The 24,296-nt window shown below is 44.2% G+C and overlaps 1 protein-coding gene and 2 non-coding genes across 3 annotated transcripts in view; 2 read left to right on the top strand and 1 right to left on the bottom strand.

Annotated features, from left to right (window-relative positions):
- The first annotated feature begins 8,689 nt into the window (after window positions 1–8,689).
- Window positions 8,690–8,761, top strand: TRNAP-CGG (transfer RNA proline (anticodon CGG)). Its single transcript has one exon. It is a non-coding gene; the product is annotated as a tRNA-Pro (tRNA).
- Window positions 8,762–9,373: 612 nt separating this feature from the next.
- Window positions 9,374–9,445, bottom strand: TRNAP-AGG (transfer RNA proline (anticodon AGG)). Its single transcript has one exon. It is a non-coding gene; the product is annotated as a tRNA-Pro (tRNA).
- A 5,317-nt stretch (window positions 9,446–14,762) lies between these two features.
- MPZL1 (myelin protein zero like 1) overlaps window positions 14,763–24,296 on the top strand; it is a 69,284-nt gene continuing 59,750 nt past the window's right edge. The window contains exon 1 of the mRNA XM_068541196.1: window positions 14,763–15,054. Within this exon, the coding sequence (XP_068397297.1) occupies window positions 14,763–15,054 (292 nt within the window). The remainder of the gene's footprint in view (window positions 15,055–24,296) is intronic.

Below are 24,296 nucleotides of genomic sequence, written 5' to 3' on the forward strand. Positions count from 1 at the left end.
CACCCCATTTACAGTTTTTCTAACTCCAGGATAGTGTTAATATTGGGGATATATATTTTTTCAAAAACTATTTTTAAATCAAATGCAGCTTCTAAGCCTTATAATCTAGTGAAGACTGATACCATAGTAAGCTTTGTATTTTAGCAGAGTTTGGGAGATATGTGTGTCAGTTATTTTGAGATCTGTATAATATCTATCATCTATCATCTATCTGTCTATTGACAGAGATGTATACCCCCTAAACAATACATGGATTTATTTATGTATGTCTTTGGGTTGTTTATATACTCATGCACATATCTGGGCAAGAGTTTTGAGAATGTGAGCATGACTGTGCAATGAAAGGGGCAAATCTGCCACTTCTCTTACTAGAAAAAGGAATGGGACAGATGGGATGTAGATGTAAAAATAAAACTCTATTTTTCTTCTGGAGGGTCCATACCTTACAGTAGCAGATGAAGAAGGAGCAATCAAAAATAAGAATGTGACACTGAAGGAGCATGCGTGACGGTGTCCAAAAATCTCCCCAGTTCCCTATTAGTTACATTATTTGATCTATTTTGTGAGAACACAAAGGCCCCACCGCAGGCATCGTTATTAGTGGTGGGGTTCTTGGTGGGGAATTCATGAAGCGAAGGCAGGACCCGTTCCCTGTGGGCGCTGCAAGCTGGCTGTTTAATGCTCTCCTTTCTCGAAGTGACCCATGATGCAGCGTTGCAACGCCATGGTTGAGACTGGGATTTCACACTGGAGATTAAAGAAATCCATGTGTGTCTTAGGTGGCACAGAGTCATCACCAGGCCAGGAAGACTTTCGTCAGGATTCCTTAATAGGCTTGAAGGAAAACACTGATTCTTCACAGCTACAAGGCTGAAGAGAAGAATCAGAATCATTCTTCCACTACCTTTGTAATCTAGCTTGAATATTAAACTGTGTCCTTCCTTTCTCCAGAGAGGGAGCAAGAAGAAAACTTGAATGCTTTGAAGAAATACGCCAATATTGAAAAGGGGGCTGCATGTGAAACTGGGTAACCAGATATGGCCATGAGGAGCCCAGGGGCCTCAGAATTCCACTCTCCTCACTGAGGTCACCCTCAACAGGACCCTGTTTGCCAGACCAATTTTGGCCTGTGACCCAGCTGACTAGTCACTCCATAAAATGTCAGATAAGGGAATAAAGGAGTGGACAGACAACCAGCTCATCATCATCTTTTGATTCGGTACTCTTGGGAATGTAAAACTTTAATACAGTTGAATGAATGAGGACCTTCAGTTGCTAATGAAAGGAACCCAACTCAAACAGGCTGATGCAAAACAGCTATATCTATGAATCTCCCTCTCTCTCTCTTTCTCTGTCTGTCTGTCCCTCCCTCCTTCTATACACTGAGTAATATGTTTTGACAATCCATGGACAGACCTGAATACAATCACTTAAGCAATGTCAGAAATCTTTCTCTGTTATTGGTCTCTGCTTTCCTCTGTGTTGGCCATATTCTCAGGCACAAACCCAATGGAAAGAGCTTATTTTTTCCCAGTAACTGTGGGAAAAAATCCTGCAAAGGTTTTCTATAGGCTTGGTGGGGATCATATATCTATAGCTGAGCCAATCATTATGACCAAGGAGATGCAGAGATCAGATTGGCCGGCCCTCCGTCACTCTCCTGCAGTTAGGGGCTAGGTGAGTTAATTCTATCTCATCTGCAAGGACTGTGAATGGGGCAACAGGGCGCCTCAAGGTAAAATCAAAGTGCTGTTACTAAAAGATATGATGCTGGGTGGGAAAAACAACAACAACAATAGAGCTCTGAGCAAAATTCGAGGGCTACTCAGATAAAACGGAATTTGTTTTCATAAGCCACCAAAGAAAATCAGTCTCATTTTAAATGTAATAATGTATCACTGTGTCCAGAGCCAGCCTGGAGCTCCATGAGGGTCAAGTCTGTCTGTGTAGTTCATTGTGCCAGTGCCTCATGTGTTATAGGTGCTCAATAAACATTCGGTAAGTAATGAATGATTAAACTGATTTCAGAGCTGGAATAGGATTAGTTTCAACATTTATCGCTGCCCAAAGACTCCCTCACTGATGCCAGATGCCTGAAATGTTAGCAACTGATTCCACTGGCCCTAGTCTTCTTCCCAGTCAAAACATGTATCCTGAGAGAGGTAATATTTTAGGCCCCCTTTGTCATCACATCTTTTTTTTTTCCCCATGGTCTGTTGTCTTCTTGAGGTAAGTGAGAGGAATGATGGGCTTCTTCTTAAGGGGAGGTACTTAAAAGGAGGTCTTTATTCTTGGCTGCTTTGTGTGTTCGTTGCTGTGCGCGGGCTTTCTCTAGTTGCGGTGAGCGGGGGCTACTCTTTGTTGCGGTGCGCAGGCTTCTCATTGCGGTGGCTTCTCTTGGTGCAGAGCACTGTCTCTAGGTGCACGGGCTTCAATAGTTGTGGCACGCAGGCTCGATAGTTGTGGCGCACGGGGGCTTAGTTGCTCCACAGCATGTGGGATCTTCCCGGACCAGGGCTCAAACCCGTGTCCCCTGCATTGGCAAGCGAATTCTTAATCACTGCGCCACCAGGGAAGTCCTGTCATCACACCTTGAGTTGAGTTGGTTCTAGAAAGCCTTCCCAGAAGGGGTTGAAAAAGAAGAGCAAAGTACACGAAACTCTAGGGGCAGTTGACACACTTTCCTGACTTCCCAGTCTTGCTTAGGGTAAGTCAGGCTCCCATTTAGCCCAGTGATGTCCTGACCAGAGTGGCTATGGAGGCTGAGAAAACCATTACTCCAGGTCTGCCCTCAAATTCGAGGAGAGCTGTGGGAGAGGCCCCACTGTGGTCAAATGGGGCAGGAAACTGTGGTTCTTTGATCCTCTGCAGAGGAAAAGGAGGTGAATGTGTTCAATGCCTCACAGCACAAAGGGAGCCACCCACTTCCAAAACTGGAACAAAGAGATTTCTCCTCCTCCTCCTCCTGGAAAGTTCTGGGCTCTCCACGGGACCTGCAACGCCTAGGCACAGCCAGGGAGATGCTATGAAGGAAACAGGATGTAGAAGGAAGAGGTCGAAACAGTCTAGGATTCCCCGCTGGGCACTCCTGTCAAGTAATGACCCTGACCCTTGATGGTGTAGTTTTAAATGAAAATGTGAAAAAAATGACTTAGGCAAACCTGTAATGCCAGTTATTACATTTATCAACTGCTTCTGTTTTAAATCATGAGTGGACTGAATTGCACTTCAGTCAAAATTCAGAAGCAAGATTCTAGAATGATTATATGGTTGGTACTCAAAGGATGGTATTACCAAGGGGCAGATATTCCTTCTGCTCCAAGAAAATAAGAGGACCTCAAACACTAGTCGCTACTGTTGGATCGTCTAAGGGACCTCTGGGTGCTGGGTGGTGCCAGGCACTCACCATCACGGCGGAACCTGGCCCCTCAGGCGCAACAGTAGCAGCCTTCCTGACGAGCTCTGCAAGCAGCCGGGATGGGAAAGGGCAAAAGGGCCTGCTTTGCATCGCCTCTAATTCTGTGCCTCTTTTCATTCTACCAAGCAAAAGGAAACACATAGTTTTAGGAACGCTGTTTTCTCTGTGATTTAAAAATATTCATTACCTTTATTTTTTCTCATTATAAAAGCAATACACATTTATTTTTAAACATGTGTGGAGAAAAAATATTTTAAGTCAATAAAAATTATTCATAATCCCACTACTAAGAGATAACTAGTGTTAATATTTTATGGATTTTCCTCTAGTTTTTTTAATGCATGTATTACATGTTTTGTTTTTAATTCGTTGTTGTTCCAAAACTGGGATCTCACTGTATGTAACTGTGTATTTTTCTCTTCTGTAACATACCATCGTGAGCATGTCTTCCGAAACAATCACAATTTTGATCATGAAAACTGTACACTTTTGTCTTCTTCTATTCAACCAATAACATCCAGAGTGAGACCAAATCTGTATAAAAGAGGGGTAATAATATCCCCTGGTGGAAACGAAGGTGTTGTGGAAAGCAGTTGTTTTCACAGTCTAGATCTTAGATTCCTATCACGTTCATGACCTCATGCACTCTCAAAACTTAAAACAAGTGAAAACATTTGAATGAAAAATGAAAGGGCTGAGGCAACTCCAAAATATCATTCCTAATTATTTAGGGATTGCAAAATCCAGAGGGAGGCATGAGATAAGCTTCTGAGAAAGGATCACTGGAGGAAAACCACAAAGAAATGTTTGCAGTAAAAACTAGCTGAAGCTATTATAGGCTATTGGACTGGAGTCTGGAAAAGGCACAAATGTTCAATCTGATCCCACTTTCTGTGTGGGTCAGGACATGGCTTGCAGTGAACAAAGCAAACCTACCAGCATGACAACGGCGGTGGCCTGCGGGCCAGTTAGTGCTTAACTGCACGGGCAGCAAGTAAGACGCAGCACACAGTCCTGAGGCCAGTCCTGTGGGCCAAGTTAGCCAGAAGTTTCCTTTGAATGGCAGACCCACGCAATTAAATTGTATTCTCACTTCCAAGGGCTGATCATTCCAAGTCAGAGCCAAGTCTGTACCACTTAAGCCCAAACTGTGTCAGAATTCAGTGGCGAGCAAACATTAGTGACAAAATAGTCACAAATCCCTCACCATAAGTGTTTTTAAAAGCCATTCACAATTTCAAGGCATCAACCATGACATCATCCTAGAGTTATTCTAATCATCTCCTAATGGACCTCTTCTTTTTCTCATTTCATCTTCGCCCTCACATGCATCTGAACCCAAGTCAAAATTGTTATGTTCAATAGTACTTTTAACATACCACCATTCTCAAAGGCTTTAATGCCACCAAATCCCTTAAATCAAATTAAAAGATTGAATCATGGCTTTTAAAGTTCTCTGGAGCCACTGGTCCTCTTCTTCCACATCAGTTTTCATCTTACTTGCTAACCAGCTAAGCCCAGCTCATTGGCATGGAATTACATGGAGAGCCACAAAAGCGGTTATCCCAGCTCTGGGAGTAAATCCTAAGGAAATCATGTAATACGTGGGGAAAGTATATACACAAATGGGCCAAACAATATTTATATCAGTGAAATGTTGGACACCAATTATTTATTATGCAGTAGAAGAATTATTAAGAAAATTATGCTATGGGAATTCCCTGGCAGTCCAGTGGTTAGGACTCTGTGTTTCCACTGCAGGGGGCACTGGTTTCGATCCCTGGTCTGGGGGAACTAAGATCCTGCAAGACATGTGGTGCAGCCAAAAAAAAAAAAAAAAAAAGAGAAAAGAAAAGACAGAAAAAAGAAAATTATGCTATATTGTCTTGATGGAATAGTATAAAATTATTACAAACAACTTAAAGGGATGGGAAAACAGGCATGGGGAAATTGGAAAACAATAACAACAGAAACCTTGAGGGTGGACACTGGCAAAGGTAGGAAAGGTCTCCAGTCTTGCCATCTTTCATGGCACCTTGGTGAGTGAGTGAGATACAGCTCAGGCAGGGCAGAGGGAGCCCTCGAAAAGGCACAGTCTGAAAGGGGAGGGCAAAACCTAGATTGCTCAGGACTCCCCCTGAGGAGAACTCCTCCTTCCTCACCCTCCTGAGCCCATTCTCAAACTACAAAAGAGTGGATTAAAAGCAACATCGGGCTCTCAAACCTTAGCTCAGTAGGAGGAAGAAAAGTGATCTCAGACAGGAAGAGGGTGTCAATAAAATGTTTACATACTGAGACTTCCCTGGTGGTGCAGCGGTTAAGAATCCACCTGCTGATTCGGGGGACACGGGTTGGAGCCCCGGTTGCGGAGCAACTTAAGCCTGTGAGCCACAACTATTGCAGCCCACATGACTTGAGCCTGTGCTCCGCAACAGAGAAGCCACCACAGTGAGAAGCCCACACACCACAACGTGCACAGCAACGAAGACCCAAAGCAGCCAAATAAATAAATTCAATTTTTAAAAAAATTTACATACTATCAAAGCAAACGGAAGGCTTAGACAGAGCAGCCCACCCTACACATGTCCTTCTACTCCAGGGAGGAGCACGGCTCTGGGATCTCTCTACATGGCCAGAATGGGTTATAGAAAGGTTTTCCAGCTTTAACTCTTTGTTTTGAAGTGTTTTCACTTGTATTTCCCCTGTCACACTCCCCAAGGGTGTGAGCTCTGGTCCTGACCTTCTATATTCAGTGGCACCCCCAGAGCCCACTGGCATCAGGAGGAAGGAAGGGATCAGGGGATGAGCAGAGAAGCTGGTGCAAATGGAGAGCTTTCAGTCAAAGGGTGAGAGGGCAGAAACACCACCTGGACCCTCAGAGAACAGTCTGACCAGGGTTCGAAGGAAAGTATTCCAGTGACCCCCAAATTCAAGGTAGCTTAAGGATGGAAGAGGGCTTCAGAAATGAGAAGCCTCTGCCACCCAACCACCAACTCAAGGGTGTTGGGGAGGGAGAGGGGAGTGCAGGCCAAAAGCAGGCAAGGCTAGCTTAAGACCCGGCACTCCTGGTCCACCTGGGTTAAGGGCCTTAGGATAGGCTCAAACTATGCGGCAGAAGGGGCGGGGGTCGTGTTAAGGAATCCAAGCTGGTACTGGTCACTCCTCCACAGGGCAACAAATCAAGAGAAGAGTTGCTGGGGCAGGGAATAGCAACTTTATTTGGAAACCCAGCAGACTGAAAAGATGGTGGAATAGTGTCCCAAAGAATCATCTTGCCCAGGTTTGGATGATTGTTTCTTTTATAAAACGAAGAGGGGGAAGTGAGGAGGTAAAGTTTTGTTTTGTTTTGTTTTTTTTAAATGGATGACCACAACAAAAACAATGATTGCAATTACGAAACACACTCATACTATGTCATAATACCGACATTCAGTCCAGTAATCCTCCACTGTAACAGCTCCTTTACTTTGCAGTGAAAATTGATTTGTATATTTTTTGCCTCTGAGTCCTTGTGGGATTTTTTTTTATTATTATTCAAACAGGAAGTCACAAAAATTATAATCATCCTCATCAGTTCACTCAGTCCCATGTAATTAATTTTTTTTTATCTTGATCTTTTGTTAGCACTTTTATGAATTCATCAGTTTTCCATTAGAGTTCTGAAAAAGCCTATTCATTCAGTTCAGCAGTATAGTCAGTTACCAGAAACCTGCACTTGTCAGAGTCTTTTCCATGAATTCCTTGAAGATGAAACACTTTTATAGGAACATATTTGCAAAAGCTTCAGAGTACACCCAGAACTGTCTGTAAATGACAAAAGACTTAAAAATGGCCATGGTTAAAGATTTGATGAAAGTTCATAATAATGCAATTGACAAGGAAATTTAGTTATTTCTGAGATGTACATTTTAAAGTAATAACTAGAATTATGACTTATAACATTATACCAGAACATGTAAGAGGTAAAGTTTAAAAAAAGAGAGAGAGAGAAGTTATTTCAAACATTTCCTGGTTCTGGCCAGACTCTGGAACGGATGTGTTCCTTTCTTCTTTCCTGCAGCCATTCACAGGTGGGCCTGGTCAGGATGTTTCCTGTAAGCTTAAACAAATGTGTTTTAGCTTAACTTTCAGGCATGGGAGGCAGGGTTCCCAGAGATGGGCCATCATGTGTACTTTAAACTACAGGCACCAGCCCTTTAGTAATTAACTTGTAACAAAAGCAATAGAATGCAAAGGTTAAAGTAAAAGAAACAGACCCGGTATGGAGTCAGATTTGTTCTTCCCTATTACAGTAGGGCATGGAGGTGGGGTGGCGCCAGAGCGAAGGTCCTGCCCACTACTACAGCCTTGTCCACTCCTCCAAGCTACCAAGGCACCCAACTCTGCCCCCTCCCTCCCCAGCTCCTTTCACGGCCCTCGCTATTAACCCCACCTTCCAAGACCTCGCTAGTTCCTGTGCCTTCGCCTGCACTTCCTCGCCGCCGTGTGGCCTGAATTACCTCACTGCAAAATGAGGATAACAGTAGTAACTAAGGGAAAATTGTTACAAATATGCAGTGAGTTCAGTATGTAAAACGCCTAAAAGAGTGCAGGATCTCAAAATGAACGTTCGAAAAAAGTTAGCTGTTAATACTCTCTCCTTTGCCAGTTCTTCGCCCCATCACTCCCTCCCAGGGATAAGGTACATCCCTTGCCAACTCTCGCCCGCTCCTCCGCGCTATTGCCCGCTCCTCCGCGCTATTGCCCGCCGCGCGCACCCGCGAGCGTCGTCCCGCTGCAGCACAGGGGACTGGGATGGGGACGGGGACGGGGCACGCGGCACACAGCCAAGTGCTCTGAGGATGGTCTGAGTGGAGAGCGGCGGGAGCTCCCCGCAAGGAGCGAAACTGGCGGCGTGGAGACACTGGGCGGCGGGCACCCGGCGGCGTCCAGTGTGTCCGAGGGGCCCTGCCCGCGCCCTCTTAGCCCGGGCTTCCAGCGCCCGGCCGCCACCGCGCTGCAGGGGCCATCCTGGCTCGGGGGAGGCGGCTTCCCGGATCGAGTGCGGACGGCCGCAGGCCGAGGCGCAGAGCCCGGGCGCTGGGTGATACCACCGGCCCCGCTGGGCAAAGTGCACGTCCCTTCCTGGTGCTCCTTCGGGTGGCGAGGAGGGTTTCGGCCGGAGACCTGGGGAGTAAGAGAAGGGTCGCCGCCGGCTGGGGTGGGTCAGGCGGTGCGGCCAGCGGCGAGGCAAGGCTGAAGAGAGGCGCTGGGAATGGTCTTGCCGAGAGCGGCTCGTTGGTCTAGGGGTATGATTCTCGCTTCGGGTGCGAGAGGTCCCGGGTTCAAATCCCGGACGAGCCCAGGCTTTTTCTGTCTCAGCCTAAAATTTAAGAAACAGTTTCTTTTTCTCACACGGCTCATCTAGAGGCTGAAATGAAACTATTCCGGTCCCATGAGCTCGAATCTTGATCGTCGTAGTTTTAGGAAGTAAAGGATTGAGATCAATTCGTTAAATATGTGGTCTTTGTACGTCTGAGGGCAAGGTATGAAAATGCTTGTACCATTTAAAACACACGTACTCGGAAAAGAGACACGCCTCGTGCGGACTCCTGGGCACCCCTCGGACACTCCAAACGTGAGCAGGGGGCGCCGTGGATTAGCGGGACCAGGGTGATGGGGCGCGCTGTCCTCCTCCAGCGGTCGCTGTGCGTGCGGACATGCGCCGGCCTGGGCAAGTTTAAACCGCACCTGTAGGCAACCGAGATCGGAACTCAGTCCCTAACACAAGCGCTCGACTCCGAAACTGGCAGGAATGGGGACAAGCGTTTTCAAAGTATTACATGGTTAGCAAACTTTCTACGTTTTCATGTTACGTCTTTTAATGGTATTTGAACGTAAAGTGTGCGCTAAGTTCAAAAAGTCTCAACTTTGTATTTTCCACCAACAAATGATGAATTCATGAAGAAAAAAAGAGGGCTCGTCCGGGATTTGAACCCGGGACCTCTCGCACCCTAAGCGAGAATCATACCCCTAGACCAACGAGCCGTCGCATTTTCTGTGTTCCCGTCCTTATAAAAGGAGGAACTACTTAGTCCCGCGCCCCCAAGTGGTTATCTGTGTAATATGTTTATATCCTTCAGCTGTTTCACGTTCTTGTGTTTTCGATTTTTTCTTTTCTCTCTTGATCTTTGAAAATCAATGACAGAGAAGAAAACAACGGTGTCACTACCAGTGGCATATTTATAATTCTATTTATATTTATAGCTGATAAATTGCAGTGAGTGTGTGGCAATATCCCTGTGGCAGGCGGATTCCAGATTCTCTCCCTTGGTGCGTTCAGGATGTTGCTCTTTACAATAATAGTAAAATTGTCGGTTTCTTGCCTACACCTTTCATCCTAGCGTTCAAAGCACCACCTTTCCAGCCTTGCAAATTACCATCACTGTGTTTTTACTCAAACTGTTTTCTTCAGCTGGAAAATCTGTCTCTCCCTCTCTTTTCCATAAATCCCAAACTCTGACCTTCTCAGAAAAAGATCCTTTAACATATTAAAACCAATTTTATGTGGTATATAATTGGGTTGCAGTCTTGTCTCCTCTAATCATTATTTATTAGAGGACAAGACACCAACACTAACAGCAACACTGAATTCTACTGTATAATTAATTGACAACCAATTGTTATATAATTGGTGCCCAATTGTCCCAATATCTTTAACGCATGGCTTCTTTACTATATTTTAAATTATTAAATACTTAGTATTGAGGCTTATGCTGGCAAAACTGGTGCTCAGTGAATAATTTCTGAATGACCGCAATTTGTTCCAAATCTCTTAAAAATACAAATTTTGGTATTTGGACAATCACTAATTGTGAATTGCAACTTTAGTAAATAACTAACCAGATAGGAAACTACAAGTAGACAAGGTGACTATCCTAAACAGGCCTATTTGTTTATTTTATGTCATATAACATTCATTCTCCAGTTTATTCATTCATTTGATTGCTCATTCATTCAACAAACATTTAGAAGCGCTATGTGCCAGACTGTGAGTTGTCAACTTTCTTATGGTTTGACACGAGTAAATTGCAGTTCTGGAGCTCTAATGTTCAGTCCCCACCCTTTGTTTTATTGGAAACTGTCCTAACTTGAGTCTTCAGTCCTCCTTAGGGCCCAAGGCAAGGAGGATAAGAATACCTTTTAAGATGTTCGTTAGTTCTAGATGCCAGCAGAGTTTATTCATCAGAACCTAACTGGAAAAAAATGTGCCCTGGACACTTAAGAAATTTCTATTTCTCCCAAGAATGAGGAAACTACAAAATATAACTCATTAGGTAAAATAATGTAACCACTTCAGTTTTCTGGAAACCTCCATCTCTACAGTTACCAAGAGGTCTGTCGCTATGCTCACCTTTCCTACTTGGACTTACTACAGTTATTATCATTTTAGGGCTTTTTTTTTTTCTTACTCCTACTTCTCTCTAGGGATTGAAAGGGTTTGTCTTTTACTCTGCAGGTGCCACTAGAGTATCACATTTGCCCTCCCAACCATGATACAAGAAGACTGACGGTAGCGAAACTCAGGATATCAATTGACCAACTCACAGTGAGAAATGTCTCTATCCTGGTGAAAGGAATGTCTGTGCTCTCTCTCCAGTGTACATCCTTCCCTCATAGGTGAAGCAGAAGTAGTACATAGGTGGCAGCAGGGCACAGGGAGACAGAGGACCTTGAAGAGCATTTTATTCCAGCCACAGTAAATGAAGAAGCCTGGTGACATATCCTTCTATACAATGAACCCTAAAGACCCCATTACCCATGTTCCCCCAATTTGGTGCCCGGGGGCACTCAAATTTTCAGATTTTCAAAAAGTTCCTAGAAAAATGCAACCCTTTTCCTGGATTGAGACATTCTCTCTGTAGAAATGTTAATGAAACTGATTTCAGGTAAATATTTCTCAGTGTGGCCTGGGATTCATCTCTGACTCTATCTGATATTCATCAAATCTCAGTGATCCTGGAATGACTTGCTATCACCACCCACAGATCACAGCATTCCATTTTCTTCTGGCAACAGATCTGAAAAAACAAGGAGGGAGAGAATGCCAGTGAGAGTACAGGAGGTGGAAGAGAATTCTACTACAATCACAGAGATGTTGGAAATTTTGGTGCCTGACACCCTCTTCCTACTTCTCCCATTAATTCCAGCTCTAGAAAATTCTGTCCATATATATTTGCCATCACTAGTTGCTCCTGGGTGCCCCTTATCTGATCTCTATTAAGAGAAGACTTAACACACTCTGAGATGTTCCCAAGGCAAACCCCTCCTTATTAGTGCATTTATTGTGCGCTGCGTGAAGGAAGTCTTTGAGGCCAAGGGATCTGTACATAGGTAACTATTATCAGACAAGACTCTGCACATGATTTCCCTTCTTACTGACTCTGTGGGGAAAATTCTCCCCAAAGAGCCCATTCTTTTCAGAGGCAAGGCAGCCCATTAAAAATGACTTTTCTCACCTGATGGAAAGTCTTCAGTTGATTCTGACTGTATGCCCGGACTGACTGACCTGGAAAGAGGAGTTTCCAGGAGGAAGAAGGAAGTATCTGAAGAGGAGGTTTGTTGAGTGAGACCTTCAGGCTCACAATAGTGATTGAAATCCAAAGCTTTTGTTTGTTTGTTTGTTTTCCATTTACTATCTCTACAGAAGAATCAGAAACTACAATACAAGGCCTATGGCTAAAACAACCTCACATGATTTTGTTTTTCTTTGTAACTTCTCTAGATTGATTCAATAAACATTCATTCTTCTATTCATTCAACAAATATTTATTAAGTATCTACTGATGGTCTGATATTGTTTATCGTGGAAACACTTTGCTGCCCCAGCAGGCTTCGGTTTCACGGTAGCCCTTCTGTTGCTTCCTTGGGCTCCAGACCTAGATATCTAACTGCCTTCTGATTGACCATCTGGGTGTTCTCAGCACTTTCAGCTGTGTTCAAGGCCCAGCTCATTAGGTTTCCTCACAGACCAGGTTCTCTTCCTGGGTTTTTAGTCTTAGTTAACTGGTAGCAGCATTCACCACTCTGGCTAGAAATTAGAGGTCACATCTGTCTTTGATTAGACTTCCCATCTAATTTATACCCAGTCCTGTCATTCCTTTTGTGAAATGTTTCTCCAGTCCTCATCTTCCTCTCCACCATCACTGCCAACACCTTATCTCATGCTCTCTTCACTCTTGCCTTGTCTTTTGCAGGAGTCATCCTTTTAAAACACAGATCTGAACTTGTCACTTCCCTTTCATCACTCCCCACTGCCTATACAATAAAGACAACCCCAGGCTCTTCAAAATATTACCACAGCCTACTTTTCCAGCATTCTCTCTTTCCCCTCTTTCACTCACTCCCCCTGAAGTTCCAAACCACAGAGGATTAACCCACTATTCCTTGCACCTGATACTGCTTTCTTGTTTCTGAGTTTGCTTTTCCTGTTTCTCTCTGGTGAAAATTTATTCAGCCTTTAAAATCCACCTCAAATGCTACATCTTCTGTGCATCTTTTCCAGACACCTCACAGGCCAGTGGTTCTCAGAAGAGGGAGGTAGCTGTACTGAGGTACATCACAGTCAGTGGAGAAGCTTTTAACATAACCTGTGTCTTTGAGAACCACTGTCCCTGTTGGCCTTACGGTTTCTCCTTTGTTCGACCTTCTCTTCAAGCATTGAAAAAAATTTAGTTCAGTACTTGCTTGCTATACTGACTGGTAGACTCTGTGCTTCTTGAGAGTAAAGTCTAGGTATTCTACATCTACAGCACATAGTAATTGCTCACTTAACGCATTTGTATTCTTTCCAACCTATGACATTCCAGAAACACTTCATGAGGATCTTGCTGAGAGAGAAATAGGGTGAAATGGTTCTGTCTTTTTCTTTTTTTTTTTTAATTCTTTATTTTATTTATTTATTTTTGGCTGTGTTGGGTCCTCGTTTCTGTGCGAGGGCTCTCTCCAGTTGTGGCAAGCGGGGCCACTCTTCATCGCGGTGCGCGGGCCTCTCACTGTCGCGGCCTCTCTTGTTGCTGAGCACAGGCTCCAGACGCGCAGGCTCAGCAGTTGTGGCTCACGGGCCCAGCCGCTCCGCGGCATGTGGGACCCTCCCAGATCAGGGCCCAAACCCGTGTCCCCTGCATTGGCAGGCAGACTCTCAACCACTGCGCCACCAGGGAAGCCCCTGTCTTTTTCTTTTTAGTTTTCCCTCACTAGTGCTAAAGTAATTATTATGAGTTTGCTGAACTATAAGGGTAGCAGGCTAAAACAGCTAAAATATCAGGAAGGGTGTTCATAAGGTTGACTTGAGACAAAACCCTGAAATGAGGGGCTGCATTTGGGTGCTCTCACCATGCTCTTCTCCCACTCTCATCCTAACTGTCTAATACTTGTTTCCTTCTCTCACACTATTGGCCTCCCATCTGGATTTTTTCCTTTTCTTCCTTCACCCTCATTTTTCTTGTGCTCCTGTCCTTCCGTTTCTCCCCTTTGTGGGCTGTTCTCATAAGGACTCTTACAAACACTTTCCAGAATTTATTGGGCAACCAGTAGTAAGTGGCAGACACCGTTCTGGGCCAAGGTAACCAAGTGGAGCCGGCTCAGGAACGGCACTTCAGAGTCTGGGTGGGGAACTTGACAATTTTTATTGATAAATCGAGGGATATTTTGTTTACAAAAGCAAAACAAACAAAACCCCATTCATTTGTGCTCCAGGTAGTAGCAAAGAGTTCCCAGTTCCCAACCCTTCTTAAGCCAAAACGGGGGGCTCCTAAGAGGAGATTCAGACAAGATGGAGACTTCTTTTTAAGCTAGTAGATTTCTCAATATGCACACGTAAATTATCTGATCCAGGCAAAGGACAGGCCTTGGAGACAGGGCAAGGGGAGAGATGTGTTCTACCTGAACGACTGAATCAGAAGTCTCTCCCCATCGTAGCCCTCATTCTTTTTTTTTCTTTTTTCTTTTTTTTTTAATTTTGTAAACGAACTGCTTCTTTTCCTTTAGGTGAGGCTCAGAGAAACCGGGAAAAGCTGAAACAGGCGAAGACAGACAATGAATAGATCTGGAGGACTGGACCCTTAGAGAGGCAGAGGAGACACTGGCGGGGGGGCGGGCGGGCCAGGACAGACCGGCGGACAGCCACGCAGGCAGGCAGGCAGGCAGAGGGCTTGGCGGCGGTCGCCTCGGACAGCCGGGGACCTCCAGCGCCAGCATAAGGAGCCTGGGTGGGACCGAAAAGGCGGGGCCCCGCCTGGAGAGAGGGAGTGATGGACAGTCGGTGCCTTCCAATCGAGTCCTTCAAAGTGCGCGGGGCAGGCCAATGAGCGGACAGCTGGGGCCGGCGCGGGGCCGAGGTCTGGGCGGAGGGCTGGCTGGCAGCGGCTGGGGCCGCGAGCGGGGATCGCGGCGTGGAGGTGCTAGCAGACGCGGGCGGCGGCGAGTCCGGAGACCCCGGGCCAGAGCCGAGCTAACCGTAGTGGGGACCGGGGCCCAGAGCCGCGGCGGCTGCGGCCGGAGGACGATGGCAGCGCCCGCCGGGGCCGGGGCACTGATTGCATCCCCAGACCGCAGGCGCTGGCTGTGGTCGGTGCTTGCGGTGGCGCTCGGGCTCTGTGAGTAAAGCCGGGATGGCGGGGGCGGCGGGGCCAGGTGGCGGGCCCTGCGCGCGCGGGGCGCCGAGGTGGGGAGGGGGCGCGGCCTGCACGCCCTGGGGCCCGGGGAACGGAGCCGGCGGGCCCCGCCACGGGCTGGAGAGGCGCGGAGCCTCTTTCTTCTTCCTGGATCCGTGTGTGTGGAGGAGGCGGGGAGAACTCCCTACCTTGCTCATTCCTGGGGGGCTGTCTGGGGAGCGGGCCCGGCGGGAGGCCGCATTGCGCCCTCGCTGAGTCGCCCACCATCTCCGCCTGGCGACTCTGGGTCGCCCAGGCCCGCTTGGGATTCCGGTTCAGGAACCCGGGCTTCTGGCGTTCTCCACCTTTGGGAGGTGGCGGAAGGTTGCAGGGTTTTCATTTGTAGGGCCTTTGTTGATTGTTTCCCTTTTAAGCGACTGTTTTGTTTTACCTTGTTAGTTCCATTTCCAGTGCTCTCCAACCCATTTTTTAAGCCTCTGAGATAGAAGGGTCCCGGAGTCTCATTTGTCTCATCTCTGTAGTCTTCAGAGCACCAGGAGGAAATTTACATTACTTCTGTGTTAGGATGCAAAGAGCTGGGAATACCACTGGAGTGACCTGGCTTAAAAGAGTTTGGCCAATCCATAATAATTACAGTCATAGTTACCGTAGTTTGACAAGACATAGGACATTAAAAGGCTCATTTTTCTTTAAAAAAAAAAAAAATCACGTTTTTTTCCTTGCCAGATTTCATGAGTGAGGCATAAAGTAAACCTCAGGCTGGATTTATTGAATTGGATGAGTTGCTTTACGGACATCTGCAGTGGTGTCTTGCCACAGGACTTTTTTTGTGTGTGTTGTTCAAAGCAGAGTACTTGTTGCTGTCTCAGAATGTGGTTAAGTAATGGTTATAAAGAGAGCCAACTCCTAAAAAACCACGGAGACTTGTTCATTTCTTTTGTTTTGCAAAATGTCAGTTGCATGACAGTATCTGAACATGAGTATACTCAGTAATTACTTTCATGGAAAAGTTCTTAATGTAATCTTTGGAGCCAGGAGAAATACCAGTTAATGAATGATTCCAGGAGCTGTGAAAGGTAAAAGTCCCCCCGCCCTCTGGAGGTTGATAGATGAATATATACTTTGTATATATAAGACGATCTATTCTGTATAAATGTCTCTCCTGAGGGGGAAAAAAAAGGGTTAAAAGCATGGGGGTTTTTTGGTGGTGATGGTGTTTGTGATGGTGGTAATATTCATGTTTTAAGTGAAGAAGTAGGAAATAGCTTAAAACTAAGGTGTATCAGAAATCTTGTGTGTTCAGACAGAATTATTATGCAGGAGAGGCAGACACCCATCTTTATTGAGGACAAAAGCAGTCAGAGTAATCTTAATTAAACTCAAGGTATTAAAAAGTAGCAGAACTGAATATTAATGGATACTAATACAAAAAGATCATCAGAATAACATCTATACACACCTTGGACATGCGTAGCTCTTCTGTAATGAAAGATGAATGCTGATATGTGAAAGGCAGCAGCTGATGTTATTGGTTAATTTTAGAAAACTATCGAATGTTTCTTCTTTCAAGCTACCATTTCTTGTCATGAATAGTGTGCGTAGCAGTTCATGTTTGACAGAAAGTCTTCTCGAGTTTGATCTAGATACAGTTATTCAGCAAACATTTACTAAGCATTTTTTAAGTATTAAGCACCAAAAGTATTCTAGGAAGGACAGTCCCTGGCCTCACATAATTTATAGTTCAGTGAGAGAAACAAAGTGTGATAAGCAATATGAGAAGTCTTTCATTAATGGTTTGCTGTGAGAGCACTAAGTAGAGTCATCATCTCAGACCGAAGTTCAGGCTGCTAGAGAAAGGGCTGCTTAAGCTAAGTAGGTGTTGGGAGAAAACGGTATAGGCAGAGTCATGAATGAACCTGTTGGTAGGTCAGTGTCGTGAGAGGTTGGAGTGTGTATAGGAGAGATGGTGGGAATTGAGGCAGGAGAGCCAGCCAGAGGCACTAACTCCTAAAGGACCTTGTTTGCCATTCATAAGGCTGAATTTTATCCTAAGGGCTGTGGGGAGCCTGTGAAGGATTTCTGTGTCTATCGAGATGTGAAGATAGATGTGGGATAGAATGGTGTGAGGCTGAAGAAACCAGAGGGTTATTGTAACAATCCAGAGGAGGAGGATTGAAGACCCGAATTAAAGCAGTGGGACATGAAGAGAGGACATATCCATGAGCTTGTTAGAAAGTAAATTTGATGGGGCTTGGAAATCAATTTGATGTGGACTTGAAAGAGAGGAGTGTAAGATGATCCTAAGGTTTTGAGCTTGGAAAGCTGGGCATAGTTTTGGAAAGTAGGGCTTTTCACAGATGAAGATTATGGATGAGGGGAAAAGAGCGTTGGAAGAAGAGGGTGGTAAAGTTACTTTTGGATTTGTTGAGTTTAAGATGCTCCTGATATATCTCAGTAGAAATGGGACATTTGGGTAGATAGTTTTAGAGGTGAGGAGAAAGTTCTGGTAGGAAATAGAGAGCTGGGAGGCTTTATGCGGGTAGTAGTTAAAGCTATGAATTGCTTGGATGAGGTCAGCAAGGAAGAGTGTATTGAAGGAAATAGCAGAAGGCCAAGGACAGAGTCTTGGGGTATACAGAACCTGACAAGGAGGCTCGTTGAGTAAATGAAGAACCAGAAGAGTGTGGTGTCTTGGAAACTGAGAGAGAGTGAAGTTTTAAGGAAGAAGTTTTAACTGTGTCAGATGAAGAGAGAGTGAATACTTCAAGGATTCACTGAATGTGACAATTGGAATGTCTTTGGTAACCCTTAGGTAGGAATGAACACACAGTATATGAAGAATAAATCTCAGTAATTTGCATCACCCATTTCAGTAAATGGCACCACCATCCATCTAACTGCTCAACCCAGAAACCTAGGATCTGCCCTTGATAATGCCCTATCCTTCACTCCCCATATCCAATCAGTTCTCCCATCTCCAAAATACATCTAGGAATCAACCACTTCTTTTTTTTTTTTTTCTCTCACCCACTTTTTTTCTATCTGTGGTCCACTCCTAGCATTTTAGTCGAAATCACTGTCATTTCTTGCCTGTGATACTGTGATAGCCTCCCAGCTGGTCTCCCCATTTTCCCCTCTTGTCTCTTTTTAGTCCATTCTTCACACAACTGCAAGAATGACTTTATAAAAATGCAAATCAGATCATGTTGCCTTCTCGTTTGAAATTCTTAATGGCTTCCCGTTGCACTCTGAATGACATCCCAACTTCTCCCCATGGCCTATAGTTGTCTATGTGATCTGGTTTCTGCCCGCCTCTCTGACTTCAGCTTGTGCCCTTTGCTCACTATATTCAAGCCATGCTGCCATCTTTCTGCTCTTAGACACTCATTCCCACCCCAGGTCCTTTGCACTTGCTTTTCCTGCTGCCTGGTGTGCTCTTTCCCCAAAACTGCCCAGAGCTGTCTCCTTTTCATCCGCGAGGCCTTAGCTTAAATGTCACTTCCTCAGAGAGGCCTTCTCCAACCACCCTATCCAGCGGGGTCCCCTGTTATCATTTCTTGGCCCTTTATGTCCTTATTGTAATTCCTCACTATTTGGTGGTTCTTCTCTTTTCTCCTCCACTAGAATCCAGGACAGAGATAGTGTTGGTCTTGTTTATAGAAGTATCCCTAGTGCTTAGCGTAGTGGATATGATAGATACTAATATTTATTAAATGGCAAGGAGGCGTAGGCGTGTCTTGATAATAGATTGTTAGCAGTTTGCCACACGTAGTTAGGATTTAGCCTGGCACATAGTAGGTATCCAAGAAATGTTTGTTGAAAGAAGGAATATTTTTTCCAAGTGTGATTTTTATACATTATCTGATAATTTTCACTCTTTGAGTACTATTTCGTATTTCTTCAGAAATGTATGGAATGAATTAACATTCTTCAACCACTTTAAACACTATAGTTTTGGAATTACTACTTGTTATATACCAAAATTGTTTTATCATGTTTGTTGTAGTATCTAAGTGTTTTATCAATAAAACTTTTATATTTTTTGATGCTTGTTGACCAAGTGTAGACTTCAAGTACTACCCCTGTAGTTGAAAGGCCACTGATCTAATTACCAGTTCCCACAGCCTTTTACTCCTTATTTACTAGTTGAGATAATAAAACAAAAACTTAGTTTTGTTGTTTTTTTAAAAAAATATTCTACCATTCATTTTTACCCTAACTCCAGGGTATTCACTAGGCTCAGAAGCTGCCAAAAAAAGAAATAAAGACACTATTAAGTGAAAGAGAGATATATGTGAAAAGTATATAAAATGCAAATTTGTGTTTTCACAAAGTCTTCATTCACTTATTCAACCAAATGAACACCTACTGGGTGCCAGGCACTGTTTTAGGTACCGTGGATGCAGCAGGGAGCCTAGATTCTAGTGGGAGGTGACAGACTATTCAAATAAATAATGAACACCAAAGGACGGTTTAAATTCCTGACAGTCACCACGTTTAAGATATTCACCTATTGTGAAAGGTTGCAGTAAAAAAAAAAAAAAAGAAAAGAGGGAGAGGGAATACTCTTGGCATTACAAAATAGATGTTTTTTAAACTTACAAAGGATCCATTGTGGGATTTCATTAATAGTTACTCTCTCCTACTGAGTTTAAAATGTGATTTAATTGGGAAAAACATAATATACACAGTTTTTCAGAAATATTGCTGCCTCCCCTCCACCTAGTTAATGCTGGTCTACCTGCTAAATATTTCTCACATTCCTTTCTATCACCACTGAGGCTGATTTAGTGCAGCCACAATCACATTTCTCCTGGATGATTAGAATCTTTTAACGGGAGCCCAGTTGTTTTTTTATTGAATTGTATCTTTATCTGAGAATTTGGATTCTCTGTGTAGGACATGCATCTCACGTGTACCTAAACCTTGCAAAGATTTTAATCTTGCTAAGACCATTGGTGTCATTTTAAAAAAGAGAATAAATGGTTTGCTTTGACGTGGAATTCATTATAGGTTAGTTTGGTCTTTAGCCTCCATCAAAGGAAATTTAATTATTAGAAGAACTAAAAGCATTGCCTGAGGTCTCAAGTATCAGATGGCTCTGCGTCTGGATCCCTAAGGCTGTTGAGATATGAAGGCTTCGTATATCTTGAGTGATAGTCCTTTCTTCCTTTTCCACTCTTTGCCAAGTGCTTGACATTAGCAATGCCCTAGAGTCTAGACTAAAGTCATTGGAATTTTGGCTGCTAAGAAGGCAGAGGTCAGTTGGCTTTGTGACCATTTGTAGTGCCTGAATTGAGAAATTGCAATTGTCTCCTGGGACCTTTACATCTTTGCCCTTAAACCTCTTTATTTATTTATTATCTTTTTGAATGCTGCTGTAATTTTTTATTCACTTATAATTTTCCCTTGGTCCCATTAGGCCTTTATGAAAAGGATAATTTCATTGATAAATTCTTCTTCAGTGATTTATTCTTTTTTTTTTTCCCTTCCAAACTCAAAGTCTCTTTAGAAATTGTGATCCTTTGTAATACCTTTGATCTACTGTCAGGGCCTGTGGCTTGAATAGTTTTCTAACAACTGTGATGTGTTGTACCCAGTTCTTAGGTTTAACTAATTGGCGTTAGAGATGCAGTATGTCTTTGTTGAGCCTGAGTTATTTATTATTATAGATAAGATTGCCCCTTAGAATGAAATCCCTGACTTGAGTTTGTTAGTACTGTGCTGTAACCAACTGAGCAAATGTCAATGAATTTGCAGTGAACATTTTCTATACTGAGACTCTGATATTCTACTTTGGGATCTGGGGAGTTCGTTATGTGCAATTTAAAACCATTTTTAAAATGCTTTTATCAGAATTAAGAAACGTCTTCTTTTCTCTCCAAACATTAAAGAACCCAGTGTGCAGTTATGTAAGTTTAACATAATCCTGTGCTTCTTCCAGATAACACTTTAAAAGATGAAGGTGCTATATTGTAGGCTAAGCTTCAGTAAGAACTTATATGACCCTGTGCCAGACAGTTTCCTACAGTTACTCACATCCAGGTCATAATTGCTATTTACCTTCCTCTGAAGGGTGTTGCTAGGAAATATAAGCAAAGGACTCAGCTTCCTAAGAGAAAAATGTGTTAAAATGCAAATATTTGAAATCTCCTAAATGGTAAGAAGGGCAGAGAGAAAGTGAGTAATTAGGGAGAAGTCTTGAATTAATTAACTCACATTTTATCTATCTATCTGTCTAGATATAGATACAGATTTTATATATATATTTATCTTTATATATATCTTTTTCTTTTCAGCCAGGTATGACTTAGAAGTTTAGGTATAACACTAGGTTCATGTTATTTCTTTCGTTCTGCCCTCATTTATTGAGTGTGTACCATGTGCCAGGCCTTTGCTAATCAATTTATATCCATCATCTCATCTGCTCCTTACAACTCTGTGTGATAATTATTATTTTTATTAATTTTACAGATGAGGAAACTAAGGATCAGACAGGTTGTGTAACTTGTGCAAAATCACATGGCTACTCTATGGTAGAGTTGGGACTCGAAACTCCAAAGCGTATATTTGCAACCACTCTGCATTATTATAGACTTTCTCCTTCAAAGTTTCTAACCACTTTTTCGGAGGCTTCCAGGATGTCTTAAATGTTTGCAAAGAGTCCTTTCACTGTCCCAGGGCATCCACCAGTGTCCTCGTCTCTGTGGTCATGTTTGTGCTGAGAACCCCATGCCTTGATGCCGCTGGCTCCACCCTAGAGGGATGAGGTTGCGTGTTGAAGCCCTCCTCACTAACGATGCAAAATCCTGCTCTGACTGCTCTTCAGGGATTGCTAAGGCTGTGGTTCTTGTAGTTTCTCACTCTGATACTGCTCTCTCTGGCGAGGACACAGCACGAATCCCTGTATCCAAGTGTCTGACCCCATACGAGGCTCAGAAAGGTTCCTTGCCCTTCATCAGGAGGCACTACATGTTGACAAGCCGCTGAACCTTCCCTCTTCTCTTGGGCTGAGTTCTCCCTGGAGGCTGTGCAGATACTTCTGCAGTTAGACTCCTGGCAGGCTTACCCTGCAGGATGTCCAGACGGGCTCAGGGTGTTCAAACCAGAGGCTTCTCACCGGCGCCTTTCCCTGGCCCCTCCACCCCACTGGAAGAGGTTCTGTAGCCCTGCTGCCTTGCTGCCTACCTTGAACAGAAGTTCCAGCCCTTGTCTCTTAACTAGTAGGGACTTTCAGTCTTGATCACTTTCAGCTGTTTGGAATTTAATTCCTCCCCCCCACCCCGACCCAGTGCCTGCAAATATAGAAGAACCCCAGTAAGGCTTGCTGAATTTTATATACTAGAGAAATTAGAAAATATTTCAATAGTAAGCAGAGGTGATGCTGATTTGTATATGGATTTCAGAACTGAAGATGCTGAGGGGCAATTTCTCATTCTCATTTCAAATTATAGGTCCACAGTCTCTTACCAGCAATTCCAAAATCCCCAAAGCTCTAAAACTGAAAGTTTTTTCCTAAGTTTGATACAAACTCCTTTTTTTTTTAATTTATTTATTCTTGGCTGCGTTGGGTCTTCGTTGCTGCGCGCAGGCTTTTTCTAGTTGCGGTGAGTAGGCTTAGTTGCTCCGTGGTATGTGGGATCTTCCCGGACCAGGGCTTGAACCCGTATCCCCTGCATTGGCAGGCGGATTCTTAACCACCGTGCCACCAGGGAAGTCCCAATATAAACTCTTTTGGCTGCAAAATTTGACCTGAACTAATGAGAGACTATTTTCAATCGTGATCCACTTGGTAAGACTAATTATATGTTTCAATACAGAAATACTTATGTGTTTGTTTATGGAATGCTGCCCTATACCCGGCTGGGGCTGTTATATAATACATAGTATATGCATTGGATTAATTTTCTGAAATCTGAAAAATTCTACCTTCTGAAACACATCTAATACATAAAGCTAATGGCTTGCCACTTTATCGCCTTTAATCTCCTTTCTTAATTTATGCTAGTTTGGACTCGGCCTCCTCTTTATTCAAGGGGTTCTAGATCTGTAAACTGGCACAAGTCTGGGAATTGATGGAGGAGATGTGACTTTTTGTTGTTATGATTCAAGTTAGACTTTTGTTCACATGACCTAGAACTTTTCTGCTTATATAGATCAAGTAAGAATTTAGTTGGCTGCTCATCTATATCATTTCCAGGAGCGCTATGATCAACTAACCAACGTTGCATGTCCCTGTGAGTCAGACTATTCTGGTTGCTGCTTTCCCTCTGTTGTCCATTATGGTAACTATACTTGCCTTTGACAGCTGAGTGCTGCCACTTCCCCTGACACTCCAGGATCCAGTTCCTTCCATTGCATTTAGGGAGCATCACATCAGTGTCAACAATTCCCCCTGTAAGTTCTGGCTTACAGAGAAGAGTGGTCCCAGGGCTCTTCAAAGATGCTGGGGCTCCTGTCACAAATTTATTTCTCATAGTTATGCTGAAAGGCATGTCTTCTGGACCTTCCCAGGGTGGATGATTGTGTCTTTTTTTTTTTTTTTAATTTTTTTTAAAAAAATTTTTATTTATTTATGGCTGTGTTGGGTCTTCGTTTCTGTGCGAGGGCTTTCTCCAGTTGTGGCAAGAGGGGGCCACTCTTCATCGTGGGGCGCGGGCTTCTCACTATCACGGCCTCTCTTCCTGCGGAGCACAGGCTCCAGACGCGCAGGCTCAGTAATTGTGGCTCACGGGCCCGTTGCTCCGTGGCATGTGGGATCCTTCCAGACCAGGGCTCGAACCCGTGTCCCCTGCATTGGCAGGCAGACTCTCAACCACTGCGCCACCAGGGAAGCTCGGATGATTGTGTCCTAAATGACAAATCCACTCTAACTTTCCAATCTCCCTGAACCTTCATTAAATCCCTTCCCCTGGGGACTTCCCTGGTGGCGCAGTAGTTGGGAATTCGCCTGCCAGTTCAGGGGACACAGGTTTGAGCCCTGGTCTAGGAAGATCCCTCATGCCGCGGAGCAACTAAGCTTGTGCACCACAACTACTGAGCCTGTGCTCTAGAGCCCATGAGCCACAACTACTGAGCCCGCATGCCACAACTACTGACGCCTGCGTGCCTAGAGCCCGTGCTCCACAACAAGAGAAGCCACCGCGATGAGAAGCCCACGCACTGCAATGAAGAGTAGCCCCTGCTCACCACAACTAGAGAAAGCCTGCACACAGCAACAAAGA

This window comes from Eschrichtius robustus, chromosome 3 (assembly GCF_028021215.1).
Source record: "Eschrichtius robustus isolate mEscRob2 chromosome 3, mEscRob2.pri, whole genome shotgun sequence".
NCBI lineage: Eukaryota > Metazoa > Chordata > Mammalia > Artiodactyla > Eschrichtiidae > Eschrichtius > Eschrichtius robustus.